Source organism: Sphaeramia orbicularis, chromosome 3 (assembly GCF_902148855.1).
Source record: "Sphaeramia orbicularis chromosome 3, fSphaOr1.1, whole genome shotgun sequence".
Classification (NCBI taxonomy): domain Eukaryota; kingdom Metazoa; phylum Chordata; class Actinopteri; order Kurtiformes; family Apogonidae; genus Sphaeramia; species Sphaeramia orbicularis.
Genome location: NC_043959.1, coordinates 11,770,003 through 11,788,351, shown reverse-complemented (window position 1 = coordinate 11,788,351; position 18,349 = coordinate 11,770,003). Strand labels below are relative to the sequence as shown.

Here is an 18,349-nt window from a genome sequence, read left to right as displayed (position 1 = left end):
GGGATTGAACTAAATTAAAGTTCTGATGTTAGTTCTGAACTAATAGAATATGAACATCTGAACAGGATCTGAAACTGTAATGTCTGCAAAACAGAATTTCAGTTTGAACACAGGAACATTTTGTGATATATTAGATCCTGTTGGGATCAAATAAAAATGTGTTTAGTATTTGTGCAGATTTCTGGTGTAATTCAATTCTTCAAGGAAATAATCATTTAAAAAAAAGAAACAAAATATTTTGCCTTTTTAACAGTATTATGATATATTGTGATGTGCTGTATCGTGATCCTAGTATTGTGATTTGTGTGGTATCGCCAGATTCTTACCAATACACACCTCTACTAGGGATGTAATGACATGAAAATGTAATATCACGGTTATCATTATTATCGCAGTATTGTTGAAAATGTGCTCAAAATTTTCAAAAAGTACTTATGCACACAATCAGAGAATTTAACCAAGTTGTATTTGGAAAAAAAAACAAACAAATAAAATAATTGGCACAATGTACCTTCTGTTGCAGAAACATTCAAATATTAACCCTTAGTGGTCTGAGCCTATTTTGTCCGTTTTTCAGTCCTTTTGATTTGCCTTTATATACTATATAAATAAATGTTTACTATACCCATGTTTGGGATCTGTTTTTTCTCAGCACAACTTCATTTATATCATCTGTCTATAATTTTTTTTACTTTAACCTACTATAAAAACAAAAGGCCAGAAAACACAAAAAATATACATAATTTATTGCATAAATAACACACAGATGCTTAATGAACCTTCTCAAAGACTTTAAAAGTGAATACTGGTTCCAAATATTAGGTATATAAAATTAAAATTGTAATAAATTAAAACTATACTCAAATATTTGACATAAAAGTAGATCTTTACATAGGTGTTTTCTCCAGAAAAGTGCAATAATCACACGGTTATCATGATAATTAGAATTTAAACAGTAATACTAACCGTTTGCAATTTTACCACGGTTTATGGTTATACCGGTAATCGTTACATCTCTAACCTCTACGTATCATGTGTACAGATAATGTGCCAATTAAAAGTGGTATATATAGTGTATATTTAGACGAGTCATGACATGCCATTGCTGATTAATGACACCGTCAGCAGTTTGAAACATTTAATAATTTAGATGCAGGTTTACATTTGTACAGCGATCTGTTTAATGAGTGACATTTACACAAACACAACAATAAATCCATTTGTACACAATCATATGTTCATCTTTAAATATATGTTTCTATAGTTGAAACATTAGTTCTGTCATTTACAAATACTCACTGGAATGGTTTGTCCGAAGTGAAGCGGACGGACCACTTCTCTACTGTTCACATCTAAATTCTGACAGAATCACACACGGTTTTACACGGGCTTAAGGCGAACACATGCTCAAAAAATAATAAATACAGGCTGCACTTCAGAGGGTGTGATGGAGCAGAGCAGAGCATCATGGGTAAATGAACAGAGCTGGTGATAAAGACTCCATTTACACCCATGAGTGGAATGTGAGTGTAAGGAAGCTGAGACTGAAGGCAAAACCACACCGAGAAAGAGGAGGAGGAGGATGAAGAGGAGGAAGAGGACGAAGAGGAGGATGAAGAAGATGAAGAGGACAGGACTGGACGATCACCTGTTTATCAGGATATTTCACGTTACATTAAATGGTTCATTGTCTTTATGGTTTCAACTGTTTTCATTCTCAGCTAAAACAAAACATTGTAATAACTAGGGCTGTTAGAAAATATCTGTTCTGCAATATATCGCGATATTTCATTTCACAATACTGTATCGATATTAAAAAGTACTATATCAATATTTTTAGGTATTTATTCAAATGCAGATATGGCAGACTTTCATTTTTGTTTTTCTTCATTGTTTCTATCTTATTTATTATTATTTAACACTCTTCTATTAAATAATGGTTATTTGTTGCATCCTAAAAGCACTATTTACTGTTTTTACTGAGAATGGCAGACATTAGTTCCTTTGGAAACGAGGAGAATTAGAAACATTTTGCGATATAACATTAGATCCTGTTCTGATCAAATAAAAATGTGTTTAGTATTTGTACAGATTTCCGGCGTAATTCAGTTCTTCCAGAAAATAATCTTTAAAAAAAGAAAAAAAAAAAAGAAAAAATTGCCTTTTTAACAGTATCATGATATATCGTGACATATTGTATTGTGATCCTAGTATTGTCATTTGTATCGTATCTCCAGATTCTTGTCAATACACAGCCCTAGTAATAACAGGCTGGACTTGATTCTCCTTCATATTCTAAAATTCAAACTGTTTTCATTCTCAGTGTTCTAGACTCTGGTAATATTCTGCTGTGGCGTTTGTCATGTTCGACTTTTAAAAACCACAGAAAACCGTCTTTGATGTTTTTTTTTCCACCTCGTTTCGACAGCCGGCAAATGGACACATGACGTCACCGTGAACAAAACCAACACTACATGTCAAAATGACAGACTCCAACTGTTCTGTCGTCTCATACAAATAATTTAAAACCCACAAATAGCCATCTGATTAGGTCTGATTCTGAAGCTGGAAACAAAAAAAACAGTGATCTGGCATTTATCGTGATAACCGACAAATGGAATGGGATTTGTATTCTGTGTTTTTTGGTTGTTATTGCCCGGTCTGAGAAGAGGAGGAGGAGACAATGCAGACTTTTAAAAGATGGGGATGTAGTTGTCGATCTTGGCGCGGTGCCTCTGAGCGATGCACTCTGCGATCCACACGATGTTCCTGCACTCCTGCTCCTTCAGTTTGACGTAGGCGTAGAAGACGCTGAAGTGGAACTGGTTCAGAAAGGCCAGTTTGTTCAACTTCACCTGAGGGGGGGGGGGGTCAGGAGACAGAGCATACAGTTGCACATCAGTTCATTGTGTCTTCATCTGTACATGTTCACATCAGTGTTTCGTACTGGTCTTCTTCTGCTTATCCGGGTCTGGGTCTGGGGGAATGGGGGCAGCAGCCTCAGCAGAGGAGCCCACACTGCCCCCCTCCCCAGACACTTCCATCAGCTCTTTCGAGGGAATCCCCAGGTGTTCCCAAGCTAGCCCACGACCCTGAGATCTTTAAGACATCTGAAAGATCTTTAACCACCACCTCCAGTAGAGCTACAACTACGTTCCAAGGCAGGGTGGGGTAATGGAGTCTGAATGGACCTTGTTAAGCACCTAGATTACCACAGCAGAAGCAGAGTTGTGGCCATAAGGTTGCTGGTGCCTGTCATGGTAGCCATCACTAAATCCAGTGGAGGACACTAATGGAAAAGGGGGCTGTCCAGTTGAAGATGTCCTATAGATCAGTGGTCCCCAACCTTTTTTGTACTACGGATCGGTTTCATGCGTGAAAATTTTCTGCGGACCAGGTAGACGTGCGGGGGTTCCAATAGCAAAAACCTTCGTCAGTTCAGAGCATGTGATCTGAAACACTTACACTGTATATCAGGCAATTCCACTGATTCTACAGTAGAATATCAACTCACCCTAACGCAGAATCAGTAGAACCCTGGACTTGTTTCCCTGCAACTAGACAGTCCCATCTGGGGCTGATGGGAGACACACAGTCCAGGTGTGTTGTGTAGATCCAGTCTACTACTGCTGAACTGTCATCCAGAAAACCCAGCCTCACAAAGATATAAGGTTGGAGACAGAAGGACTTTCAGGGCTTTTGTGGCAATATCCTCATATTCTGCTTTGACTTGCATCCAGAATGCACAGAGGTTTGAAGGTGTCTCAAACATGGATTGATGTGTCGAAGCAGTTTGGAGGCGCTTGTGTGTCACCTGTTGGGATGAACCTGGAACTGAGGCAGGAATCCTGATATTTCCTTCTAAATGCAGCTTTCTGTTTGCAGGCAGTCTGTGACCCTTCTGCAGCCTCAGCGTTTCCTCGTTTCTTCCCGAAAAAGTTCTCCAGTGAATTTAGTCTTGGGCTCATTTCTTTAGCTCTTGTGTACTACTGATTCAAGAGCGGTTGTGAGGCGAGGGCGGAAACGATCGCTTTTCAAAATAAAATCTCTGCAAGACTAATGGAAAAAATTGCTTTAATATTAACCACAATTTTTTTTTTTGCGGCCCTGTACCAAATAATCCGGGGTTGGGGACCACTGCTATAGAGTTTGGGTGGTTTATGGGTCTTCAGAGGGTCCTGATACATACCAACCGGCCAAGCGGGCTGCAGCTTTAGCAGTTGTAGAGGCAAAAATTCAGGCATGGGAGGAGTTTGGTGGCACTGTGAAGCATGAATTTTGGTCAACTCAGGAGAGGAAAGCGCTGCTTCACAAACACCGTTTACAGTGGGAATGAAGATCTGGTAACCTTGACTGATGGTACTGTTGGGGTGGTGGAAGGAATACTTTAAGGATCTAAATCCTATCGTCACGTCTTCTGAAGCAGAAGCAGAGCCTTGGGTCCTATAGGTGGGCTTACCCATCACTTAGACTGAGGTCTCCAAAGTAGTTGGGAAACTCCTCGGTGGCCAGGCTTAGGGGGTAGATGAGACCCAACATGAATTGCTTAATGCTCTAGATGTTGTAGGCCTGTCTTCACTGACTCATCTATTCAACATCATGTGGAGGTCGGGGATAGTTCAGCTGGATTGGTAGACCAGGGTGGTGGTTTCCCTTTTTAAGAAAGGGAATCCGAGACTAGGTTCCAACCATGTAACCCTGTAATGATGTATGCCTGTGTCCCAGAGAGGAGTCTCCCCGATAGCCCAACCTGGGATTCAGGAGGATCAATGCAGTTTACGGCCCAGCTGTGGAACCCTGGACGAGCTCTTTACCTTCTGCATTATCCTAGAGGGCTCATGGGAGTTTGCCCATCAAGTCCACATCTGTTTTGTGGATTTCGAAGAGACATTAAACTGTGTCCCTCTCTTTATCCTGTTTGAGCATGTCCTACCCAGGAAGGAGACACGGGGACAGACCCAGGACACATTAGATGGGTTACATCTCTTGACTTGCCTGGGAAAACTGGGGGCGGGGGGGTCTGGGCTTCTCTGCTTATAGTCGACCTCCAACAATCCAGATCCCAATAAGCAGAAGAATTTGAATAAAAACACATTTTAAATATCTGACTTTTGTGCATCATGTGTTGAATGCGTTTGTGTCACCTCATGTTCGAAGAAGCGGTCCTCCAGAGTTTTATCTCCCGGGTTACTACCAGCTCCTTCAAACAACAGTTTGTACTCCTGCAGACGACATCGTTAATGTCATTAACTCAAACAGATAAGACAATGAAGTGCAACGGCAACAAACTACACCAGCTACACTTTAAACCTCATCAAACGTCGTGGTTGAGACTCACAGGATAGTAGTCGGCCACAGCTTTGACCTGCTCGTAGTCGTCAGCTCGGGCCAGCTGTGCAAGGCCTTCTGGGTAAAGTTTCCCACAGTGAGGGAAGAGTTTGGCGCGATCCTCTTTGGACAACTCTGTGCCGAATGAATTGATGGTGATGATGAAGGCTCGTCTGTCGGCCTCAAACTGGAACAAAGAACAAACCACAGATTGAGTTCATCTGTGTTCTCCCGTGTTCTAAACAGATTATGGACTGACCCTGCAGACGTCATTATGACTCTCTATTAGGGATGGAACCATATGAAAATTTCATATCGCAGTTATTGTGACCAAAATTATCACGGTTATCATTATTAGCACAGTACTATTGAAATTGTGCTCAAAATATTCAAAAAGTACTTATACACACACTGAAATAATTTAACCAAGTTGTATTTTGAAAAAAAAAAACAAAAAACAAACAAGTAAAATAATTGGCACAATGTACCTTCTGTTGCAGAAACATTCAAATATTAACCCTTAGTGGTCTGAGCCTATTTTGTCCGTTTTTCAGTCCTTTTGATTTTGCCTTTATATACTATATAAACAAATGCTTACTATACCCATGTTTGGTATCTGTTTTTTCAGCACAGCTTCATCGATATCATCTGTCTATTACTTTTTTCACTTTAACCTACTATAAAAACATAAAAGGACAAAAAACACACAAAAGATATATAAAATCCGATTTGAAAATGTATATAATTTATTGCATAAATAACACAAAGATGCTTAACGAACCTTTTCAGAGACTTTAAAAGTGAACATTAGTTCCAAATATTAGGTATATACAATTAAAATTGTAATAAATTAAAACTATACTTAAATATTTGATATAAAAGCAGATCTTTACATAGGCATTTTCTCCAGAAAAGTGCAGTAATCGAACACAGTTATCATGATAATTAGAATTTAAACGGTAATGCTAACCGCCTGCAATTTTACCGCGGTTTATCGTTGTACCAGTAATCGTTCCATCCCTACTCTCTATTCTACATTTCTGAAAACTGTAACAAAATTTTCAGAAGCAGGATTGAGATGACCCGAGTCTGAATGTCCAGGTGTGGACAGGAGACAGACTTATGCCGCGTTTCCACTACGTGGAACCAACTCGGCTCGACTCAACTCGGGTACCAGGTCCTATTCCTGGAGACCATTTCCATTACAGGATACTACCCACTTTACAATATCTGGTCGTCACAGCGATGCAGCGCGTAACTTCCGTGTTGTCTGCTCAGAGTTGCTGATAAACTCGCTCATTGTGTGTTGTCTCGTCAAGCTCATGCTGAATTTTTACATCTGAACCTCCTCGACAAACCATGGTGTAGTTTTACAGACTGTCATCATGTGGATTAACCTACCGACATAGTTACCGTAAACTTTCGCATCCGTTTTTTGTAAAAGGGCAGGTCACAGAGACAACTCTCACCAGTCAGTGGTTGGCAGTGTTTACACGTCTCGTTTTAGTATCTGATTCCCAGTCCTGGAACCTCGGCGGAGGTGATACCAGAAAACAAGTACTGGGTACCAGATTCCATGTCCTTTTTCGTAATGAAAAAAAAAGGCAGAGTCGAGTCAAGCCGATACCATGTAGTGGAAATGTGGCATTAGTCCAAGGACACCTGTACGACTGCACAGAACCATGAGACTGAAAGGGTTGGTTCGAGTATTTGTATTGGATTCATCATCTGAGAGACCACCCTAACATAAAGATCCATTTACATGCTACATTTAAAACATTTTCACCACGTTTTCTCACTCTGAACTGAAGCTCTTTAGCGCTCCTAACATTCCCTGACGAAGTGCACTTCTGCAGTCTGTGATGTGTCACTTTGGTATTTTAATACATTATTCAGATCGACAAACTAATTAGCTGATCATGTTGTGACTAAAATAACAAAGAAACCATGACTTTGGGATGGTCTCAGGGAATCTGTCTTCTACAGAGGTGATCTGACATCATTATCATAAAAGGAACCGACCACCTGATGTGTACGTGATAGACTCTTTTGCCAAATATGATGACATGTTATTAATGACTTTATTTTGAACACAGCTTTGGTGGGAACATCCTCTGCTTTCTGCTCCCACACCAAATTTCTCTCATCGGTGCCAAGTCACTGGAAACTGGACACAAACTTACAATTTACCAGAAGTTACTCAACTTCATGAAATAAGATACACACACTTAAGACTTCATCAAAATACCACATATCCCCCTTTGTGGGATTCTTATCCCACAACAAAAGCAATCCAAATTAGTAATCTTATTTAAATCTATTTCAATGCAAGTAAGGGTGAAAAACCTGACAGGTGTTCTTATCAGGAAAATTCCCTTATGACACCCAGAATTCCATTTTTTGAATTTTGCACATATATATAGAGAGAAAGATTATAGATTTTGGGTGATCACTCATGGTTTGCACTGAATATACCTTGTTCAATATAGACAAGTACAATTAGCCATACAGTTATTGATTAAGTGAAATTGACCCACTAAGCAGTGATTTTACGAGGCTAATTCACTTTGATCATTTGAGCTTGGAGGTTTAGAATAGGGTGGTAGAACAGCTTCAATCCCACCTATCAAGAAACAATTGAAGGTTTGCGAGATTTTGAGTTGAGGCCAGTTGGGCTGAACCCCTCTGATCAGAAGTGGTAACAATGATTTTATTTAATATAAATTGATTGTCAGAGTCATACTACAACAATGTTCAAAGTACCAAGTCATGACATGGGTGTGAGGGCTCCAAAAGATTTTCAAGGAGGAAGTTATGATTTGAGTTGTTTTCAACTATAAAATGCAGATTTTTTTTTAAATTTTTATGTGCATTATCAACAGCATCAATGCGTTTCATTTCAATACAGTCACATGACTGATGACAAACAGACAAAAAAACTGTTACAGCATTGCTTTCAGGGCTCTCACTAGGATTTTTTCACAGCGTAGGGGCACCATGTATACATACATGGTGCAAGTTTTGTAGGGGGGTCCGGGGGTATCCTCCCCCGGAAAATTTTGAAATTTATAACTCTCTGAAACACTATTTCCTGCATTTTGAGGGGCAAATTTTGAGGAATGATGCCAAAAAACTAGGCAATATTACCCTTGTGTTTGGCCTTGACCCAGACATGATCGTAGAAAAATATTCACTTGCATGAAATTAGGGATGATCGGAGCAGCACTCACACTACACGCACGCACAGGCTAAATTTTAGAAATAATTTTCCACGGGTGATCGGTCCATTTAAATAAGATAAATTGACTGGAGTCTCATTGTCAGCCAATGAGCGTAAGGTAAGTGATGTTGCCGGGCGGGCGTCAGACAATACCAAGGCACATAAAGGGGTGTTGATTCTATTGTTCTCATTTCCTGTCTGCAGCGCTTTGCGCCAAGACAAAGGAATATACTTTTTCAAATTCAAATCTCATTACTCTGGATGATCACACACCCACACACTGTGATGTTCTGATGTTAAAAGCACACAAAGGGGGCCCTCTGGTGGTCAGAATAAGTTCCACTGGCGTGTGTTTTGTCCTTTCGGTGTTACCGTAGCCAGTTCAGACATGGGAAGGAAGTAGCAGACACGTTTCTCTCATTCTGTTTGTATGGCCAAAAAGAACGTTTGCCTGTGAGTATTTTATGTTCAGTTTTGTGGTAATGAACAGTAAAACCTGTCTGTGATGTAAGCTTTTGTTGTTAGATTAAAAGACATTATAAATCTTAAGTCGATCTGAAGATACTAATCGTTAGCATATCTATGGATTTTCCCATTTATGTTAGCATCAAGCTCGTAATCTTTTCTCATTCGTTTGAATGTGTAATGCTATGTTAATGTGCTGTAACAAAGAACATAACTGAGACATGTTTTGTATGTATGTTGCAGTTTTACAGTGAAGTCTCGAGTAAAAGCTTTGGAGAGAAGTTTTCGGCGTCCGGCTTTTCTTTACAAACCTGTTATCTATCTGCCGAGCTAGCCGCTATACACACAAGCAGGGGCAGAATATACACAAAAAACACCACTACCCAGCGTAGCGGGTCAAATCTCAGCGTCAGGGCCCCCCAGGGACAGCGTCGGGGGCCCCGACGTTCAGTGACACTAGCGAGAACCCTGGCTTTAATGAGAGCACAACAGAATAATATGGAATATAAATTCTTTAGGTTAAATAAATTGGTTCTTTATGTGAAAAATAGGATCAATGGCCCTGTAGCGTACCGGCACTTCCTATCTCTTATAATGGGTAAATTTTTCAAAGTCGCACCAAATGCAGAATCAGATCCGGATGCAAATAATTTCACTAAATTTTGTTGACATCATCATAAAGAAGCTGTATACCAAGTTTGAAGTCAATCGGAATTGTAGTTTGGGAGAAGAAGACGATTGAAAGTTTTATAACGGACGACAGACGACGACGACGACAGATGACGACAGACGCCGCCGCCGGACGCCACATGACGACAATAGTTTATAGCCTATCAGCCGGTAAGCTAAAAAACTAAATGTTTGGCTCCACATATCAGGGTGTTTGCTCTTTATCCAAATAAGAACTCCAGACTTTTTCAAAACTGCTATTTTTCCCCCAAGATCTTGACTTTATTTACTTAAATACATCTGTGCCTACTTTGCAAACTGCTGTAATTATACATCATCGTTATGCGCATGCAGGCATGGCCTTCGCATTTTCATGACACAACTAAAATGAATCTGATCCAGGTTCTTTTTTCTGATACTGTTAATTTACTACATGACCAGGACCACACCATGGTAGACGATAGCTTGTATTGTCCACTGTAGTTCTTACAATTCCAATAACGTTTCGACTGCTGTCTTCATGTCACCTACATTACACAGGTTAGTTGTTGTTTCCAGATTCAAACAAAACAGAGAAAAATCATTTATAAAACAATTTGACCTGGACGTCTTCTCTCGGAGTGTGTGGCGATTTGTTAACAGGCTTAATGTTTACTTCCTGGATTCTGACACATGATGAATGAACACCTCCAAGTTGAACACTGAGGTACATGAGCTCTGATTGGATCAGTCCAGTACCGACCGCTTAGTCAAACTAGATCCAGTTGTTTTAGATGCTTTCCTCATGTATTTCTTATCTTACAAGATTATGTGTTGTTGAACATACTCTAAAATTCAACTACAAGAGAAACTTTTTTCCATACTTTTTAAGACTTTCAAGACCATACACACACACACACTAGGGCATGAACTGAAAAGTTGGTTTGTCGACACGTTGACGTCTGTGGCACAAGTTGACGTTACTTTGGAGGAGTCGACTAGTCGTGTGTTATTCTCTCCCCCTTCCATCACCCGACAGCACGCGAGCCGTCATTCAGTGCATGTCGATACTCTCACCTTTCTACATGAAAACGTGGAGCGCAGTGAGCGGTACTGATGCACTGATCAGTGGACCCAGCTCAGGTTGGTGCGGGTCCAAAAAATGTCCCTTTATTTGCGGGGCGGGTCAAAAAATTCCACAAGGCGGGTAAAAAAAAACAACAACCCGTGCGTCACTAGCACAAGGCCAAGACTGAAGGAAGAAGACGACTCAAAGTAGGAACTAAACTGACTGTAATCTAGAAAAACTCTGGTCTGTGGACAGACAGTGTTTTTGGATTATTCTGTTCATTTAGTCATTGAAGACAATGCACTCTTTTCTCTAACATGCTGTGCGTCTTTTCTGCCGCTGTCTGAACTTTTTCCCACTTTATGTTGTTCAGTTAAATTTAACAGAAAATTCCAGGTGTTAACCTATGTTTTGTTTGGTTAAATGTCTGAGAGGGATTGTTGATGCTTGTGTCTTAGTTTTCCATTCTGCTCTTTACTGCACATTGTTAATGTTACAGTGAACATCAGTACTAGTTGCTCATTGTTGAACAGCTGTGTGTCTGTGTTGTTCCTCCGCTGTCAATGTGATGACATCATCATACGACAAGTCAACTCGACTTTGACAAATTAGTCGATCTGAAAAAATCTGGAGTCACTAATGCCCTAATACACACACACAAACACACACACACACACACTCTCTCTCTCTCTGAGCCCTTCCAGTATTATGGTACGGATGTTACTGGTCCGACCCACTTCAGATTAAATTTGAACTTGAACTAAAATGACTGACAGCACTGCTTTAATGTGTGTTTGTCACAGACTGACCTCCAGGATTGGACACATAGTGTCAGATGTGGTTCCACCCAAGTTTGAACAGAACTTATAGAAAGCCTCCAGATATGCCTGAAAAACAAAACAAACAAACACACACACACATACATTAGGGCGTGTCCTTTAATAACAGACACAGAAGGGTGTTTGGACCTGTGGCTCTAGCTTTGGTATTTACCACACAAGTGCTTTATTCCTCTTTATTATCCTGTCATGGGTTTGTTCCCTTGTGAAATGATCATGTGTTACCTTTTTAAATGCTTCTTACCTTGTATAGTGTGTTACGGATGATTTCAATGTTCATCTCATCCAGGTCCTGTTCAGATATACAGTCCTGAAAAAATGCAGCTGAGACACAGAAACAGAAGAGCTTTTCATTAACCACTTCATTCAGTAACTCCTGTGGACAGACTGACAGAGGAGGTGAATGCATAAATACCCATAGTATGTCTACACATGTGTGAGCTGATATATCACTTAGTCTAAAAGGAACGGTCTTTATCAGACCAAGTAGAACCATGTGACACAATCTGACCATTTGTTCAGACTGATGTGTTTAAATCATTCCCAGACAACAGTGGAGCTGTTCAACAAGACTAATGATGACACTGATTAAAGGATGAATTCAGTTCAGTTCAAACTATGTCTATGCTGATATGACGGTTCTATTCTTACAGAAATAATATGGACCAGAATACAGGACCAGTGTTGAGCCTTATAACCTTTATTTAACCAGGCAATCCCTTGAAATGAAATCTCTTTTTAGAGGGAGACCTGACCAAGAGGCATATCAGCAGAATGCAAATGAACAGCATAAAATGACTAAAAACATAAAAGCTAAAAACCAGTTTAAGAATAGCAGTTACACACTTCTGTTTGATAGTTTGACAGAAGAGATCTGAATTCACCCAAGGTAATGAAATGCTGAAGTGAGTTTTGCAAATTTTTCCATGACCAAGGTCCATCATAGGAAAAAGCTGTTTTACCAAGTTCAGAGTGGACTCTGGGGACTCTAAGAAGGAGCTGATGTGATGAGCGGGAGTTGGATCCACTGGTGGATAGAAACAGGAGGCGACAGAGATATTGGGGTAGTTTGTCCAATACAGCCTTGTACATAAAACCAAGCCAATGTCGCTGCCTCCTGAGCCTTAGTGAAGGCCATGAGACCAGAGCATACAGTTCACAGTGATGGGTCCTGAATGCAGCATTTGTAATGAAACGTAAAGCACTGTGATAGACTATGTCCAGAAAGTGGAGAGCTGTTGCAGCTGCATTCCTGTAAATGACGTCCCCATAATCCAAGACACTTAGAAATGTGGTTTGTACAAGCTTTTTTCTCATACTGGTCCTTCAGCCCCCCATTTTAACAGTGAGGGCTGCCCTGCACCTAAATCCCTGCTGCCCAAAGTTCTCATCCAAGAGCCTCTAAAGATGCATCTAAGTACTAAACACCAAGGAGACTGGGGGATTTGGTCAAAGGTAACTGCACTGACACCGTTAACAAAGGCCAAATTTGATGCATCAACTCTGATTTGCCTTGAAAATGAAGGTCAAAGACAACGCCTAAAGCAGTGGTTCCTAACCTTTTCTCCTTGGACCCCACACACACACACACACACACTTGTGTCCAAGACAAGCCAGTCTCCCCTCCCCTACTGTCAGAACTGTCTGGCAGTAATAGATTAGATACTTTTAAGTGTGTTTTACCCAGCGGTGTGTCGACCAGGATGGCGTTGTAAAGCTCAGCTGGAGTCTGAGCGATGTTGACGGCCTCCATCTGTTCGAAGCTGCCCAGCGGATGACACTTTGGGACCAGCTCAGAGATCGCCCTCTGGTGGAGGGTTCCGGTGATCAGCAGGATGACGTTATCGATCATGTAGCTGTACCTGAACAAAACCACCAACAAGACCAGCTCGAAAATCAACAGTCGTTTACAAGAACAATCGCCAGATTTCAAATCAGTGCATGTTGGAGTTGGCACCGCAACCAGACAACGACAACAGCATGGACAATATTGTTTGTATTAGTTTGACAGACAACAGAAACTGAACTCATCATTTATTTTTGTCCACTATTGTTTTCTTTAAGTCTTCCGACTGATCTCATGAAATGGCGTTGTATGTCACACCAGTTCTTATGGCATTTGGCGGGTTATACATACACATTTTTGACCTTTCGGGTGTTATTCAAAGCCATTTCCTCATGGGGCAATTTACACACACATCTCCAGTTCACATAACCCTGACCCTCAGTGTGTGGTATTTGACGCAATGATTCAGTTTGGACAAGGGGCTAATAACGGTGTGAACATACATATGGAAATCTTATAATGCGTACAGATAACATGCTAATTAAAAGTGGTGTGTATATTTACATGAATCATAATATCATTATGTCTTCATAAACCCAAGCCTCTTGTCTGTTTTTTTTTTATGGCACTCTGACATTTTGGATCTATTTTGTATGTAAAGTGTTACACAAATAAATAACACACTTACCGTACAACACATTTGGACACATTAAACTCTAATGTGGACTCATTTGAATGTCTCTAGTATCAAACTGAGTTCAGATCAACAGCAAACAGTTCACAAAAACCAGCTTTAATATGTAAATAGTGAATATATGACGTGTGCACTCTGAGACAGCAGCTGCAGGGATAAATCTGTTTCAGTGAAATGGGATGATACGCTCTAAAACACAGCCTGTGGTTAGTGCTTCTAATGTCAGCAGGAGTAGATCTGTGTTCTGATTCTAACTTTAAACTTTTTTTTAAAAAATCCTTGTCACATTTTGTTTGTTCTTACGTGATAAAGTCCATAAAACTGGCCAAAGGTTCATAGGATTGGTTCCTCATGTGGCGGAACTCCACTACCATCTTCTCCTTCAGCTTGTCGTCGATGACGGACACGGTGAGAGGAGACGCCTCATTGGCCAGGAAGCTGCCGTAGTCAGTGCTCTGGAGGTGGAGCTTCAGGTCTGCAAGAACAACACAGTTCATCAGAAAACCTCAGCAAGATGGATATGAATCTGAGTTCCATACTATAGCACTGTCTCTTGGAGTCTATGGAAATAAATCTGTGTCATCAGATTTTGAATTATAAAAGACATTGAATTTGTAGCACTTAATATTTTTTTTGCATTGAATATTATGTATCAGATTTTTTTTTTTTTTTTTTTGCACTGAAATTAAGTATCTGAACTTTTTTTGCATGGAAATCAAGTATCTGAATTATTTGTCTCTGAATTCAACTTTGTTCATGAATTTAGAATTTAAAAAATTCAGGTGCAAAAATTCAGATGCAAAAAATTCCGATACTTAATTTCAGTGCACAAAAAAAAAAAAAAAAAATCAGTACTAGAAATTCAATGGCTTTTATAATTCAAAATCTGATGACACAGATTGACTTCCATAGTTAAAAAGGAAATAACCCTCTTGTTCCTTCTAAATCCCTTGGTTCACCCTTTTTCTGGTTTGCAGATTCTCTCAGTTTTGCATCTCAGTACATCCTACACTGTACTTATGGGTGTTTTTACAGTGAGAATCTCTTCAAATTTCACTACCTACAATTATAGTTATTTTAGGTCATTGGGTCACAGTAAACGTGAATGTATATTTACATGATCAGGATGATAACACCATCTGTTTTATTTTCTCTTAATACAAGTTCATCCTTGTATGTTAAGAGTTGGAAAAATGCACATTTAATAAAGATTTCTCAGGCTGATCAATTAGCACAATACCTACTTTAAGTGATTGATTCCTCAAATGTCAAAAAAAAAAACTGTTGTGTTCTGTTAAATGTACTTTGCTATTTAATCCATTAAAGGGACAAATGTGATGTAATCGTTGAAATATTGACCCTAGGATCACAAACAGACCTTCAGGTTAGAATTTTACACTAGTAATAAACAAGAGTCCGTTTAACGACCACAATCAAATGAATTTAGTTTACGGACAATAAAAGTCCAGAGACACTGAAACTTACAAAATGTCCGCCTGACATAATTTATCAACCTAACATTTGTCCTCACTTCCTCTTTAAAACCATTACTGAAACAGAACTGCTATCGTAGTATTATAGATGTTAGCCTTAGTCTGTTAGCCGAGGGTTAGCTAGCTGACGGAATTTATCAACCCAGTATTAGTTTTGTTTTGTGTTTTTTTTATCTCTAGTATTATTAAATATTTAGAGGACAACCTAATATTTGTCCTCACTTCCTCTTTAAAACCATTACTGACACAGAACGGCTATCGTAATATTATAGATGTCAGCCTTAACCTGTTAGCCGAGGGTTAGCTAGCTGACAGAATTTATCAACCCAATATTAGTTTTGTTTTTTTCTTTTATCTTGTGTATTATTAAATATTTAGAGGACAGCCTAATATTTGTCCTCACTTCCTCATAAACCCATTACTGACACAGACCGTCTATAATAGTATTATAGATGTTAGCCATAGCCTGTTAGCCGAGGGTTGGTTAGCTAGCTAGCTAGCTAGCTGACAGAATGTATCGTTCTTCCGTCTTTTGATAAATATAACTCTCATACAAACAGGTGACAAGTCGAGATTAAACACTGCGACCTGTTCTCTGCTGAATGGGTGATGTGTAATACAGATGGATGTCACGGTGTTTACGGTGCTTCAATGACACCAACAGTTAGCTTCACTTAGCTGCCGTTAGCTTCCGTTAGCTTGGCCGTACTCACCCTCCAGAGTTTCGCACTGGACCAGGTTCAGGTAGTCCGCCTGGGACAGGATCCCGGCCTTGAAGCCCCGGACCAGACCCTCCAGGTAGCCGTTATCCACGTTGAAGTAGAGCTCGGAGAAAGGCATCGCGTCCGATCCGTCAGATCCGTGTGTGAGCAACCGGAGAACCGAGGCGAAGATCCGACCTGAGCCGCCGTTAGTTAGCCTGCTGTCAGTCAGCTGACCGAAGCACGTGACCCGGAGTCATCTGACGGGTCAGCTGCTGCTGCTGCTGCGTGCGTGCGTGCGTGCGTGGTGGGACGAGTGCGGCTCGGTTCGGTGACGTCCCGCCGCCTTTATGGCCTCTCCTTTGACATGTGGGTCAGATTCCTGCCCAGTGTTAAACACAGCTGACTGTCTGAACCAGGGCTCTAAAACCCATGTTCTTTCAGGTTCCACATTCAGGCTGATTTGATCTGCAGTGGGCCGAACCAGTAAAATAATAACAGAATAACCTATGAATAATGACAACTGTACATTTTTGTCTTTGTTTTAGTGCAAAAAAAAACCCCAAAACATTAAATTAAGGAAATACTGACTTTTATAAACTATCCAAAGTAAAGGGATGTGAATAACCTGAAAAAATTGAAATTTGTTAAAAAAAAAAAAAAAAAAAAAAGTGCAATTTTATCAATATTCTGCCTCAACTTATCATTTCTACATGTGGATTATGGATCAGATCTAAAAAGACACTAAACAGTGAGTAAAGAAAAATACTGGGAAAAAAATGATCAAAAATAAAGTAAAATACAGGGAAAAAATGAACAAAAATGAAGTAAAATAATGAAAAAAGTTAAATAGTGAAAAAATGAACAAAAATTGAGCAAAATAATGAAAAAACTGAACAAAAATTGAGTAAAATAGTGAAAAAATAAACAAAAATAAAGTAAAATGAAAAAAATGAACAAAAATAAAGTCAAAAAATGAACAAAAATTGAGTAAAATAAAAAAAAATGAACAAAGATAAAGTAAAATAATGAAAAAAAAAGAAAACAAGAAGAAAAATGAAGTCAAATATAATGACAAAATTGAACAAAAATTTTGTAAAATAATGCAAAAAATGGGAAAAAAAAAAAATAAATAAAGTAAAAAAAAAAAAAGGTAAAATAAGGTCTCAAACTCATTTTCTTTCAGGTTCCACATTCAGGCTGATTTGATCTGCAGTGGGCCGAACCAGTAAAATAATAACAGAATAAACTGTAAATAATGGCAACTGCACATTTTTGTCTTTGTTTTAGTGTAAAAAAAAAAAAAAAAAAAAAAAAAAAAAAAAAAACCCAAAACATTAAATTAAGGAAATACTTACTTTTATAAACTATCCAAAATAAAAAGATGTGAATAACCTGAAAAAGATGAAATTTATTAAGAAAAATAAGTACAATTTTAACAATATTCTGCCTCAATTTATCATTTCTACATGTGGATTATGGATCAGATCTACAAAGACACTAAAGACTGAGTAAAGTAAAATACAGAAAAAAAGAACAAAAATAAAGTCAAATACTGAAAAAATGAACAAAAATAGTGTAAAATACTAAAAAAAAAAAAAAAAAAAAAAACAAGAAAGTAAAATAATGAAAAAAAATGAACAAAAAAAATTAAATTATGAAAAAATGAACAAAAATTGAGTAAAATAGTGAAAAAAATGAACAAAAATAAAGTAAAATGAAAAAAATGAAGAAAAATAAAGTCAAATAATGAAAAAATTGAACAAAAATTGAGTAAAATAATTTAAAAAAGATCAAAGATAAAGTAAAATAATGAAAAAAAAAGGGAAAAAAAACAAGAAAAATAAAGTCAAATAATGAAAAAAATGAACAAAAATTGAGTAAAATAATGAAAAATGAAGTAAAAAAAAAAAAAAAAGTAAAACAAGGTCTCAAACTCATGTTCTTTCGAGTTCCACATTCAGTCTGATTTGATCTGCAGTGGGCCGAACCAGTAAAATAATAACAGAATAAACTGTAAATAATGACAACTGCAAATTTTTGTCTTTGTTTTAGTGCAAAAAAACCCCAAAACACTAAATTAAGGAAATACTTACTTTTATAAAC

At 38.6% G+C, this 18,349-nt stretch overlaps 1 protein-coding gene across 1 annotated transcript; it reads right to left on the bottom strand.

The window, feature by feature from the left end:
• Positions 1–1,162: 1,162 nt before the first annotated feature.
• On the bottom strand, positions 1,163–16,480 carry atp6v0d1 (ATPase H+ transporting V0 subunit d1). Its single transcript, XM_030130932.1, has 9 exons — positions 16,256–16,480; positions 14,353–14,524; positions 13,253–13,431; positions 11,814–11,893; positions 11,540–11,617; positions 5,339–5,515; positions 5,145–5,222; positions 2,269–2,855; positions 1,163–1,743 (listed from the first exon to the last, which is right to left on the bottom strand). The coding sequence occupies exons 1-8, from the start codon at positions 16,380–16,382 to the stop codon at positions 2,694–2,696; spliced, it is 1,053 nt and encodes a 350-aa protein (XP_029986792.1). The 5' UTR covers positions 16,383–16,480; the 3' UTR covers positions 1,163–1,743; positions 2,269–2,693.
• Between the last annotated feature and the right edge of the window lie 1,869 nt (positions 16,481–18,349).

Coding starts and splice junctions, on each gene's coding strand:
- atp6v0d1 (XM_030130932.1), bottom strand. CDS start 16,382: ATGCCTTTCTCCGAGCTCTACTTCAACGTGGATAACGGCTACCTGGAG. Junction 14,525..16,255: donor CCAGTGCGAAACTCTGGAGG/GTGAGTACGGCC, acceptor TTGTTCTTGCAG/ACCTGAAGCTCCACCTCCAG. Junction 5,516..11,539: donor CTATGTGTCCAATCCTGGAG/GTCAGTCTGTGA, acceptor TCTTTGTTCCAG/TTTGAGGCCGACAGACGAGC.